Raw genomic sequence first — 13,216 nt, 5'->3', positions numbered from 1 at the left:
GTACCACACAATGGAATTTGATAATCTCAGAGAGGTTTAGAAAATACTTTGGCAAGTCAAGAGGAGAAGGGGTTATAGTCACTGTAGTGCTAGTATTATGAAAGTTTTTGTGGGATGGATTTTATTTTTGCTGGGCCCTAGACAGAAATTTAGCAGGGCAAAGTTAGGTGTGAGGGGAATAGCCTAGGTGGAATGAACAGTTTGAACAAAAGACTCAGTTCAGGAAATCAAAAGTTGGTTTATCTGGAGTGGAGAGATGAATGTAGAATAATAGTAGGTGAACGTAGGAAGATAAGTTGGGGTTTTCTTATGAGGTTCTATTATCATCAATACAAGTATAGAATAATATTATTCATTGAAAATTTGAGATTAGATGGCCAGCAAATATATGAACAAGTATTCAGCATCTTTAGCAATAAGGGAAATGCAAGTCAAAACTACACTGAGATGTCGTCTCACCCCAGGTAGAATGGCAGTCATCAAGAATACAAATAATATGTGCTCGCTTCGGCAGCACATATACTAAAATAAGAATACAAATAATAGTAAATGCTGGTGAGGACATGGGGAAAAGAAACATTTATATACTGCTGTTGGAATTGTAAATTAGTACAACTACAACCACTATGGAAATCAGTATAACAGTTCCTGAAAAGACGAGGAATGGAACCATCATATGGTATACCACTCCTTGGTTTTTATCCAAAAGAATGAAAGTCAACGTACCATAGCAATACAAGCACATCACAGTATCCAAGCTATGGAGCCAGCCTAGGTGCCTGTCAACAGATGAATGGATAGGGAAAACATGGACTTTTATTCAGAAGAACAAAATTATGTCACTTGCAGAAAATGAATGGACTATGAAGCATTCTGTTAGGTGCAAACAGACTCAGAAAGCAAGGGTCTTCCTTTTTTCTTATATGTAGAAGCTGGAGAGAAGAAGTGGGAAGAAAGGGAGGGAATCTAATGAAAATAAAAGGGAAACCAGTATAGTAGAAGAAGAGAATCAAAAGTAGGGAGGAGGGGCTGGGGATGTGGCTCAAGTGGTAGCGCACTCGCCTGGCATGCGTGTGGCCCGGGTTCGATCCTCAGCACCACATACAGACAAAGATGTTGTGTCCGCCAAATACTAAAAAATAAGTATTAAAATTATCTCTCTCTTTCACTCTCTCTCACTCTCTCTCTCACTCTCTCTCACTTTCTTAAAAAAAAAAAAAAGTAGGGAGGAGGGGAGGGAAAAGAGAAGTTCTGGGGAATGAAGTTGACCACATCGTGTGTATATATAAGTATATCCCAGTGAATCCCATTATTTTAAATAATGATAATGTACCAATATGAATTTTTTAAAAGAAAGTTCAAGATTTAAGAAAAAAATTTACAGTTATACATGGACAAAGGACCTTTATTTTATTTGTTTATTTTTATGTGGTGCTGAGAATTGAATCCATGCCTTACATGTGCAAGGCAAAAGCTATACCACTGAGCTACAACCCCAGCCCCATCAAAATTTTGAGCTCTTGTACAGAAAATGAAAGGATTGGAGTTGGACTTAGGAAAATTAATTTGCCCAGACTATGAGAATTAAAAAGAAACAATCAGGTTAGAAATACAGCGATGAGAATACCCAGAGCACTTTGGGTTAAGGATTAAGAAGCAGTGAAGAAATAATATAAAACATTTCATTGTTTTTTGGGAAAAATAGCTGTTCTTTAGATTTTGTCTTATTTGTTGTGGCACAAGATAAATATAGAGTATTTTGGGGGTAAATATTTTAGGGAATACTAGCAACTACTACTTTATGTTTCTTTTCCTTAAAGTAGTAGTCATTATTATGTAATATTGGAAATAAAGTTCCTTACAGCGATATATCAAGTCCTATTGCATTCTTTATTAGAAATTACATTGTAAAGGAGTCTAGATTTAAGGTATGTTAAGTCCTCAGATATGCATAGCTTATATAGTAAATCATCATTCTGTCATTGGCTTGCCTGAGGAAACTACCACTCATGTTGAGGAAACATCATCAGGAAAAGGAAAAGGGGTCTCTTGGCATGATTAGCAATTTGTCATTTTGACTTTCCTTTTCCACTACCTCATGGGTCATAAAGGTCATTTAAAAAAAACACAAAAATGATTTATATGGAAATAATTATTCTGTTTGGGGGAAATTTTCTCCTCTTTGGTCTTTCAGCTCTTGCTTTGTTCTTAGATTTCATAATCTCCTGTACTTATAGTTCACATCTGTCCAGGTCAAGTGAATGCTGCTAAAGCAAACAGTTACTTTTTTAGATACAAGTTTAAAAAATCCTCAGAGCATGTATGTTTGTGCTTTACAGAGCACATTTAGTTCCTTCTGACACAGTTGCTTTGTCAGTTGAAAGATTATGTAAGAAAAAGACCTTCACAACAAATTTCTATGCCCTTATTGCTCAGCCTTCTTGCTTAATATTTGGGGGAAAGGAGGTTGGTAGTGACTATGTTGGTTTCATTATTTGAATTCTCCACAGGCACATATATTCTATTAAGGAATAGAAATTTGTGTGATCTCTCTTGAGGTTTTTATAGCATTTTAAATGGCAAAATAAGCAAGATTGTCATGGGGTAAGCAATTATACTTTTGTTGGTAGATTTATACTTTCAAATAGGTGGAGAAGTCCATATAAGTAAATTCAGTCTAGCAAAAGTCAAATATGAAGCTTTGAATTTTACATTTGTAGTTACATTTTGGAAAGAGTCAAGTGGAAAGGCCAGTTGAAGCAGATATTATGTGTATTTGTTTCCTGAAATATATGTATTCTTGAAATATAATAGTATAGCTATTTAACAATAGCTTACCAATATTTGATATGTTAATTTTATGTTAAAAAGTATGATGCCTTTCACATTTAAATCAGTAGACAAGAATTGTCTGTAAAAATTTAATTTAATACACTTAGGTTATTCCTATAGTCTTTTTTTTTTTTTTAATATCAGCTTTCTAACACAGCAACTTCGAATTCAAAAGTTCTTTGAGCAGATAGCTTTAATAAACAGTAGTAGGATCATTTGGGGTACTAGACATAATAATGTCAAGTGAAAAGACTATCAGTATAGTCTTTTGAAGTATATGCTTCTCTCCCCTGGTGGATTTGGTAATACAAAGTGAGTAATAGATTCTTGGCATTTGCTGATAACACATTCATGAGGCAGTGTAATGTGATTAAGGCATAAATTTTGGAGTCAGAGTGCCTGAATTCAAATCCTTTGTTTGCTACTGGCTGCCCATATCTTAAGCAAGTTACTTAATTTCCCTGAGCCTCTGTTTTCTCATCTATAAAAGAAATAATAATAGTAGCTATTTGTAGAGTTACAGTGTGTTAAATGAATTCACCTGTTAAGCACTTAGAACAATATCTGGCATGTGACAAGTGTTATGTGAATGTTTTTATTGTTGATAGGACAGAGTTGAAGATTCATGACATAATTTGTAATTGATGAGCCACATATTTGAATTACAGAGCTGTTAATGTAAGAGTGAAGCAATTGCTGATGATATAGGTGAAAAGATTTTAAAATGTAGTAGACTGGCACAGAATAGGGAATCAATTTATATTTATTATACAAATAATGGAATTAATGAATGAATAAAAAATAGAAACAAAAGAAAAAAATAAAAGCTTTGTCTAACTGTGTTTTGATGGAATTTCCTATATGTATAGCACCAGTAATATTGTAAAGAAATCATTTAAATATTTCAGTTAAACTTTGACTACATTCTGTGGAAAAATAAATTTTTGTCAGGGCAGTGAGTTTTTTTATGGCTGTGGCTACATGAAAGTTGGCAAATTCTCCCCCCCTAAAAAAAATATAAAAGTTGAAAAGAATTGGTAAAAACAGTCACTCAGTGATCTGGAAATTGATCAAAGGATACAGTAATCTGAAAAGTATTTATGTTTGAAAAATAGTTGAATTTTAGGAAAGAGGAGTGGAACTCTGGCATTCTTGACTCAATCTGTTCCATTCTCCCCTCCTTCTTTGGTCAGGTGCAGATTTCTGCCAGGGTGGGGGCAAGCCATGGGGACCAAACCCAGGGCTGCCTGAATGTGCATAGAAACAGGGAAAGGGCCCAGAGGAAAGTGTTAGCCAGGATAGACTTGGTTTAGTGACCTGAACTTTGAAAGCATTTTCTTGCCCACCGGCAGAGGACAGAAGCTTGAATGGCTGAAGCATTTGAATATAACCTCCACTCAGTCATTGAATGACCAGTTAGCTGTGCAGACATGGGGGGACCCTGAGGAAGGTGAGCATAAAAATAAAAACTAGAAAAGAAAAAATTAAAGCATCAGAGATGTCAGCAACTACACAATCCAGTACAGGGGTAGGTGGCTTAACAGATTTACAGATCAAGCTGAAGAAAGCTACCAAAGAAACAGACCAACAACAATAGTAATTTTCATGGGACAATATCAGACTCCAGAGTTGCTGAAATATATTATCTAAAATATCCTATTTTCAGAAAAATGTAATATAACACATATACAGAGACAAAAATGTATGACTCATTCACAGGAAAAAAGCAACCAATAGAAATTGTCTCTGAGTGTCCCCTGATTTTGGATTTAACAGATAAAGACATAAAAGCAGCTATTGTTAATATTTTCATGGAATTACAATAAATCACATTCAAGAATTAAAAGTATGACAACAACGAATTAACCGAGATTCTCAATAAGAAGGTAAGAAATTGTATTTAAAGGAGAACTAAATAGAAGTCTTAAAGTCAAAAGTATAGTAAGTGAAATGAAAATTCACTGGAGCAACTCAATAGAGAATCAAGAACTGAGAATTTGAGAAGAATCAAGGAACTTGAAGACAACTTTATAGTTATTATTCAACTGAAAAATACACCAATATACATAAAATGGGATTGCAGTAGGAGAGGAAATTGGGAAAGGAGCAACAAAAATATCTCAACAAATGTGTCCAAAATGTCCACGTTTGATGGAAAACATTAATTTGTGCATCAGTAAAACTCAGAAGACCTTACGTAGAGAACTAGAAAGCCACACTAGTCAACTGTTGAAAGAAAAAACAAAGGGGAAAAATTTTAAAGTACCAAAAAAAAAAAAAAACAAAAAACAACTTATCATATAGAAGGAAGTATTCATGTCAGACTTTTTGTCAAAAACAGTAGAGGTCGGAAGACAGCAGAATGCATGTTGAAAGTGCTGGAAGGTATTAATATTCAACAAGAACTCAGCAAATTTATTTTTTAGAAATGAAGATGAAATAAAGACATTCCCAGTTTTAGAAAGAGTCAGGTAAGTCCTGGAGATTTACCTTATTAGAACTACTACAAGGATTCTTTTAGCATGAAAGGGAGTGACACCAGGTAGGAACACAAATCTAAAAAGGAAACGAAGACACTGGAAATGGTGGATATGAGTTAATAGAAAATCCTATACCTTTTTTCTTATTTCTCTACATCTTTTAGAAGACATAAATTATATGTACCAATAAATCCATGCTGTTGGATTTATAACATATAGATGCAATGTTGAACATACGGTTTTCCCTCTGTATCTGTGGGTTTTGCATCCATGGATTCAACCAACTACAGATCAAAAATTTTTCAGAATTTTTGAATGTTCTCTAAACAATATGGTGTAACAACTATTTTCATAGTATTTACATTGTGTCCTAGTAATTACCTATATTATAAATAATCTAGAGGTGATTCAAAGTATGTGGGAGGATGTACACAGGTCATATGCAAAAACTGTGCTGTTCAAAATGAAATGCACATCTCTGGGTTTTGATATTCACTTTGGGTCCTGGAACCCCTGTGGATGATAATACTAGACAAAATAAGGGGGGAAAATTGGGCTAGAGTGTGAAAAAATTTCTGCCTTTCACTGGAATTAAGTTAGTATTTTTCAGAGTAGATGGTAACCCCCCCATCCTCAGAAACAAAATAGTCAAAGAAAATTAGGAGAGGAGATAAATTGATACAGTAAAAAATATTTAAAAGAAGGCATTAAAGGAGGAACAAAAATGATGTATATAGAGAGAATGAGTAACAAAATGTAAAACATGATCTGCTACATCAATAATTACACTCAAAGTGAATGTGTGAACATGCTCACAAAAGACAGTATTAACACGGATATAAAGTCAGATTCAACTGTCTTCTATGTACAAGATACATTTTAAATCCAAACACACACAAGTAGGGCTAAAGAAAAAGGACAGGAAAAGGCAACCCATGCAAACAGTTAACTATAAGAACTGGAGTAACTGTCTTAAATATCAATAGAATGGGCATTAAAGCAAGAGAATTACTAGAGATTGACAGATGTTTCATAATAATAACAGGATCAACACATAGGGAACTAGAGCCATTACAAATGCATATGCACTACTAATAGCCTCAAAATAGCAACAAAATATGAATGAATTGGAAGGTAAGATAGAAAATTCAGTATTAATACATGAAGGCTTCAGACCTCATTCTTGATAATTGATAAAAAATTATTAAGGATATAGAAGATTCAAAGAATGTTATTAAACAGTTATAACTGCCATATATAAAACATTATCCCCAGCACCTGCAGAATATATGTTCTTATTAAGTGCATATAAAATAGTCTCCAAGATGGATCATATTAGGTTATAGAACAGGTTTCGTTTTGTTTTGTTTTGTTTTGTTTTGTTTTGTTTCTTTATTTTCTTTCTCACCAGGGATTGAACCCAGGGACATTTACCACTGAGTCACATCCTCAGCCATTTTTATTTTAAGACAAAGTCTTGCTAAGTTGCTTAGGTCCTTGCTAAGTTGCAGAGGCTGGCCTTGAACTTGTAATCTTCCTGCTTCAGCCCCCTGAGCCACTGGGATTACAGGCATGAGCCACTGAGCCCAGCAGTTTCAGTATTTTTAAAAGGATTGAAATCATGCATTGTACTCTGAACACAGCAGAGTTAAGTTAGAAATCAACAACAGAAAGAGATCTGCTAAATTCACAGATAATTGGAAATTAAATAATGTACTTTTAATATCTTATGAGTCAAAGAAAAAATTCCAGGAAAAGCTATAAAATGGGAATGGCTGAATGAAACTGAAAATACAGTATGTCAGAATTTTTGGAGTGCAGCTAAATCAGTTAATGAGGAAAGTTTATGAAATACCTACATCAGAAAAAAAGAAATGAAAATTTAAGCTTAAGTCTTAAGAAACAGTAAAAAGCAAAGTAAATCTTGGGCTGGGGATGTGGCTCAAGCGGTAATGCGCTTGCCTGGCATGCGTGGGGCACTGGGTTCGATCCTCAGCACCACATAAAAATAAAATAAAGATGTTGTGTCCACCGAAAACTGAAAAAATAAATATAAAAAGATCTCTCTCTCTCTTCTCTCTCTCTCTCTTCTCTCTTTCTCTCTCTTTCAAAAAAAAAAAAAAGCAAAGTAAATCTAAAGAGAACAAAGGAAGCAGAAATCAGTAAAACTGAAAAATGAGAGAAAAAAATCAAGAAAATTAAAAGTTGGTTCTTTTTTTAATGAATTAATGATTATACACTAGCCAATATTTATTAAATACTATGAGTCTAAGTACAACTATTTAGACATTTAATCTTCCTATCTATGATATAGATAGATAGCTATTTATAAATTAGAAATTTTTAAAATAATATTTTTATTGATGCAGTTTAATTATACACTATACATTGGGATTCATTACACCATATTCACACATGCATAATTGGACAATCTCATACCTCAGTACTTGCCTTTCATTTCCCTCCTCTTCCCCAATTTGCTTGCTGTACTATACTGATCTTCCTTCTATTTTTATTTTTTAGTTAGTGCTTGATAATTATTTAAACAGGCAGGACTCATAATGATATGTTCATACATGGACCCCAGTACTTCCCAGTACCCCCTTCTCAATCCCCTTCCTCTACTCTATTGAGTCTCCCTTCTGTTTTAATTAGATCACTTTTTAAAAATTGTTTCCTTCCCCGTACCTCCCCCTCTCTGGTTTTCACATAGGAGAGAACACATTTGACCTTTGACTTTTTTTTTTTTTTTTGAGTCTGGCTTATTTTGCTTAGCATTATGTTCTTCACTTCTATCCAGCAAATGACAATTTCATTTTTCTTCATGGCTGAATAAAACTCCATTGTGTATACATACCACATTTTCTTTATCTGTTGACCTGTTGACATGTACCTCTGCTGTTCCCACAAGTTGGTTCTTTGAAAAGATCAGCAAAATTGGGAAACTTCAGTTGACTAGTTGACTAGACTATACATGAAAAGCAAAGAACCTAGAGCACTCAGAACAATAAAGAGAAGAACAAAGTTGGAGGATTTACACTAACTGATTTCCAGACTAACAGTAATTAAGACAAATACATGTTTTTAAGAAATGATGCTGGAAAATTAAATATTCACATGCTAAAACCAAAATGAATTTGCACCTTTACTTCATACCATATGCAAAAATTAACACAAAGTAGTTCATAGACCTATTTATAAGAGCTAAAACTATAAAAATTATAGAAGAAAATAAAAAATCTTATGACCTTCCTTGGGTTAAACAAAAGTTAATTATATATGATACCAAAAGCATGATCCATAAAAGGAAAATTTTATAAAATAGACTTTATTAAAATTAAAAACTTGCTCACTTTAAAAGACCATTAAGAAAATGAAAAGTCACAGACAGGGAGAAAATATTTGCAAATCATATACTTGTATTCAGAATATATAATGAACTCTTTTTTAAATTTTGTTCTAATTAGTTGTATGGTGCAAAATCACACCAGTTGTGCAATCATACATGTACATAGAGAATAATGCCTGATTTATTTCACAATCTTTCCCCTCCAACCCCCTTTTCCCTCCCCTCACTCCCTTCTGCCCAATCCAAATTTCAAAGTTCCTTCATTCTTCATGAGCGCCCCCAGCCATTATGGATCAGCACCCACATATATATCAGGAAAAACACTCAGTCTTTGGTTTTTGGGGATTGGCTTATTTTGCTTAGCCTGATACTCTCCAGCTCCATCCATTTCCCTGCAAATGTCATAATTTCATTCTTAGAATATATAAAGAACTGTTGAAACCCAATAAGACTATGGCATTTGCAGGTGTGACTTATCATTATGTACAGCCAGAGGAATGAGAAGTTGTGCTCCATTTGTGTACAAATGCATTATATTGTCATGTATAACTAACTAGAAGAGAGAGAGAGAGAGAGAGAGAGAGAGAGAGAGAGAGAGAGAGAGAGGGGAAAAGAGTTGATATTTCACCAGGGAAACTATGTGAATGCCCAATAAGGGCATGAAAAGATGCCCAATATTATTAGTCATTAGGGAATGCAAATTAAAGCCCTAATAAGAGATCACTAATACCCACTCAAAGGGCTGTTATCAAAAAGACAGACCAAGTGTTATTGAGGTGTAGAGAAACTGGAACCCTTATACATTACTGATGGAAATGTAAATGGTATAGCCACTTTGGAAAAATCTGACAATTTTCTTTAAAAATTTGCACAAACTTTCTATGTGACCCAGCAATTCTGTTCTCAGGAATGTACTCAAAAGAAATGAAAACATGTATCTACACAAAGTAATCTAATGTAATTATCCATTAAAACCCCAAACTGGAAAGTCCAGAGGTCCTTTAAATGGTGAATAGATTAACACAATTTATATCCAAACAGTGGAATACTCTTCAGAAATAAAAATTTGCTAAGGGAAGGAATCTAACTACAAAAAGGTACATATTCTATGATTCCATTTATGTGAAATGTTCAGAGAAGACATGATAGAGGCAGAAAATATACCATTGGTAGCCTAGTGCTGGGGATGGGAGTGGGAATTAATTGTAGATGGCATGAGGAAATTTTTTGGGTTATAAAGTGTCCTAAACTGGATCATAATCATGGTTGATCAATTCTGAATTTACTAAAAATAGTTGAATTATATACTCTCAACAGATGAATTTTGTATTATATAAATTGTCCCTCAATGAAGTTATTAAAACAAAAATTTGAGGATACATGAATGTCTCAAGACATATTCTTCCAGCATGCCCAGGGTCCTTATATAATTGTATATGATTACTTTTATTCTCTAATATTAACAGTACTGTTGTGTATGACATTATTAACTTATCTGATTCTTATTTCTGAGAAAATCAAAGCCATTCATTTATTGCATTGAATTATTTCATTTGAGGAAGGGTAATTTTTTTAAAAAAAGTTATTTAGGGATACAAATTACTTTATTGAGACTTTAGTTACAGTTTATTCCCAATGCACTATAGTTAGGAATTGAAAAGACTTATTGTGTCTCCGAAACTTCTGAATAATGAAGGAAGTCACTGTCTGAGAGTGGAGTGCAATATTTAATTAGTGTCATTACTTTGGGAGTAGGAAATTGATCCCATCATACTATCTGAAGATGAGGGGAACATTACTCAGGGTCATGTTTCAAAACAGTTGAAAAGCTATAAGCTCAGTTCAGATATCCCACAGCCCTTCAGCTGAGATGGTGTAAGACATAGCTCCCTTTTAAGAAAACATAGGCAGTTAGCTACATCAAGTCCATTTGTCACTGAGGTTGAATTTAGAAGTTCTCTCCTTTCATATATTTTGTTTTCCTCTGCTCTACTAGTTGGATTCCTATTACTCACTAAATCCTTCTCTTTTAGCTCTTGCAGTTCAACCCTCTGGAACGTCTGGGTGCTGGTGTTGCTGGTGTTGAAGATATCAAATCGCATCCATTTTTTACCCCTGTGGATTGGGCAGAAGTGATGAGATGAACACATGCAGGATGTTTTTCACACATTGTGATCTTCTCTGTACTAGGCATCTCTAGCACAAAAGCAGTCTCGCTCATTTATGGAGTACCAAAGCATTGGATAAAGACCTTTATTAGGAAATCAGGGAAGAGCCGGGGTAAAAGTGATTCATTTACAGTTACCACCTGGACAAGATATTAGCTAATTTTGTCAGTGGGTATTATATACATGCCTTTAACCAAGGTATGAATTAATTTAATCTACATTTAGGATTGCAGTGCATTGCCAGACCCAACTGAAATAGGAATGTCCTTCAAGAAGTTCCTCTGATTCAAAGCTCTACATGTAGGATTTTACTTAAAAGAAGTACCTTTACATGGCAGCTAAGAATGCCTTCTGCTAACCAGATTGGTTTCTAAGACCCAATTAATATTTACTGAATAATACACTAAAAGTGCTTCATGAACAGTGTCATCTGTGGGCTTAAAAATAGGAAAAAAATTATATATGTGGAATGTCTGAAAGGGAGCCTGTACCATAATGCTATATAGTTAATGCATTTGACTGTGGTCCCAGATTATTTCTGTGAGGAGAAGACACTTCATGTTGTGAGCTTTGAACTTTGTTGGTTAATACTGCTCATTAGAGAGGATTCAGATAAACACTCACTTCTCTCTCAACCTCATCTTCCCCTGTCTTCCCATTCCTGCACCTTTTGCTTATTCTCTCATATTCTGTTCTTCCTACTCTTTTTCACACATGTGCAACAAAAAAGGGAAGGGAGTATTTATTCCCCAAATTGTGTCAACATAATAAGAACTAAGAAATCATGATATAAAATAAATGTGATAAAAATGTAGATGTGTCCTTTATTTAATAGCTTAAGATTAAAAAAAACAATTTTTTCCCTGTTTTTTCCTTTTGGAATATTATCAGTTTCTGCTACTTGACTCCGTTTTACTTTTTAGGTTGGTATACTATGAACCAAAGGGTCTCGTCTAAATGGAATTAATGTCAATCCTGTTTTATTACTTAAAGTGATAAGATTTTTATATTTGAATTCCTGATCTGATTGACATAATGTAGAAGAATATTAGCATTAATACATCTCCAATCATTTTTATTTTTGTATTTGTAATTTCTTTATGTTGCTAAGATAGCTCCTGTAGTCATGCACTGTTTACAAAAATTTATACATATAAATGTGTTTTTTTAAACTTTATCAAAAGAAGAAAGAGTAAGGCACTATTTCTAAGATAGAAGCCACCAGAAATAATTAAAATTTTCTTCTTCTTCTTCTTTTTTTTTTTTTTAATTTTTTTGCAATGCTGGGAATCAAAACCAGGATCTCACACATGCCAGGAAGGCATTTTACCACTGAGCTACATCCCCAGCCCCTGAAATTCTGTTTTGTTTTAATCTTTATAATTTTGAGATCTGTGTGAGAGCCCAGTACTCCTCCAAGAGCATCTGCACAGCATCCATCTGCCATCAACCAGGTCCTCCCATCAAATTAAATGGAAGCAGAAAATGCTTTAATGAAACAAAGGAAATGTGCAAGCACTTTTTCTTTTTCTCTTATCCTACTCCCCTTTTTCCTTTTTGGTCCCCTTATAACCTGAATCCCAGCTGAAGGGCTGCAACAACACCAGGTTGGGGAGCAGGTCACCAGGATCATAGCTCACTCAAGATGACATCACTCCCTGGAACTGGATTTCAACTCACCAGTCCCCTGGCCTCATAACAGGAACTCATGCAGGTGAGACCCAAGAGTGACTTCCTGTGTAAGACTAGTAGGAAATGTGCATGTACTTAGAGCTGGCTATTACAGAACTTCCTTCCAGAAGTGCCCTATGACATGAAAGTAGGGCTTCACAGTTGAGGTGAAGATCCCTGCCCTACCACAGGATCTGGGATCCTGAATTCAAAGTACAGTTATGTCCACAGATGGTTGCTGTGTCAATCTGCTGACACAACCATTGCTACAATTTCTCCCCCTCTTTTCTCTCTGTATGTTTGATTGGAGCTTCATCATATTGGACATGAATCATTTTAGTAGTGAGCACAGGATAAATGCCTATGGAATGAAAGCCAAGGTTTTTTTTTTTTAATTTGATGATATATACATATTTTAAGCTGTAATGGTATGAGTGATACTGGCTTCTGTTTTTTTGTTGTTGTTGTTTATGTGTTTTATTTGCTTGTGCAGGGGAGTGGAATATGGGTCAAAATCATGACAGAAATTACTATTTAGTATTTCTCATCTGATTTTTTATTAAAATAATAGATGTAATAACATTCACCATTTTACCTGTTTTTAATTGTATGATTCAGTAGTAGCATTAAGCACATTCACATTTTTTTTTTCTTTTGTTACTGGTTGAACCCAGTTCCCAAACCACTTAACCACGAGTAGTATCCCCAGTCCTTTT

At 34.4% G+C, this 13,216-nt stretch overlaps 1 protein-coding gene across 2 annotated transcripts in view; it reads left to right on the top strand.

Annotated features, from left to right (window-relative positions):
- Positions 1 to 11,643, top strand: part of Rps6kc1 (ribosomal protein S6 kinase C1) — a 196,616-nt gene extending 184,973 nt beyond the window's left edge. For both annotated transcript variants that reach the window (XM_076831739.1, XM_076831738.1), the window contains one exon: positions 10,695 to 11,643. In XM_076831739.1, the coding sequence (XP_076687854.1) occupies positions 10,695 to 10,805 (111 nt within the window). In that variant the 3' untranslated portion in view covers positions 10,806 to 11,643. The remainder of the gene's footprint in view (positions 1 to 10,694) is intronic.
- Positions 11,644 to 13,216: the final 1,573 nt, after the last annotated feature.

Source organism: Callospermophilus lateralis, chromosome 13, assembly GCF_048772815.1.
Source record: "Callospermophilus lateralis isolate mCalLat2 chromosome 13, mCalLat2.hap1, whole genome shotgun sequence".
Classification (NCBI taxonomy): domain Eukaryota; kingdom Metazoa; phylum Chordata; class Mammalia; order Rodentia; family Sciuridae; genus Callospermophilus; species Callospermophilus lateralis.
The sequence above is the reverse complement of the archived record's forward strand: the minus strand, read 5'-3'. Positions and strand labels throughout refer to the sequence as shown.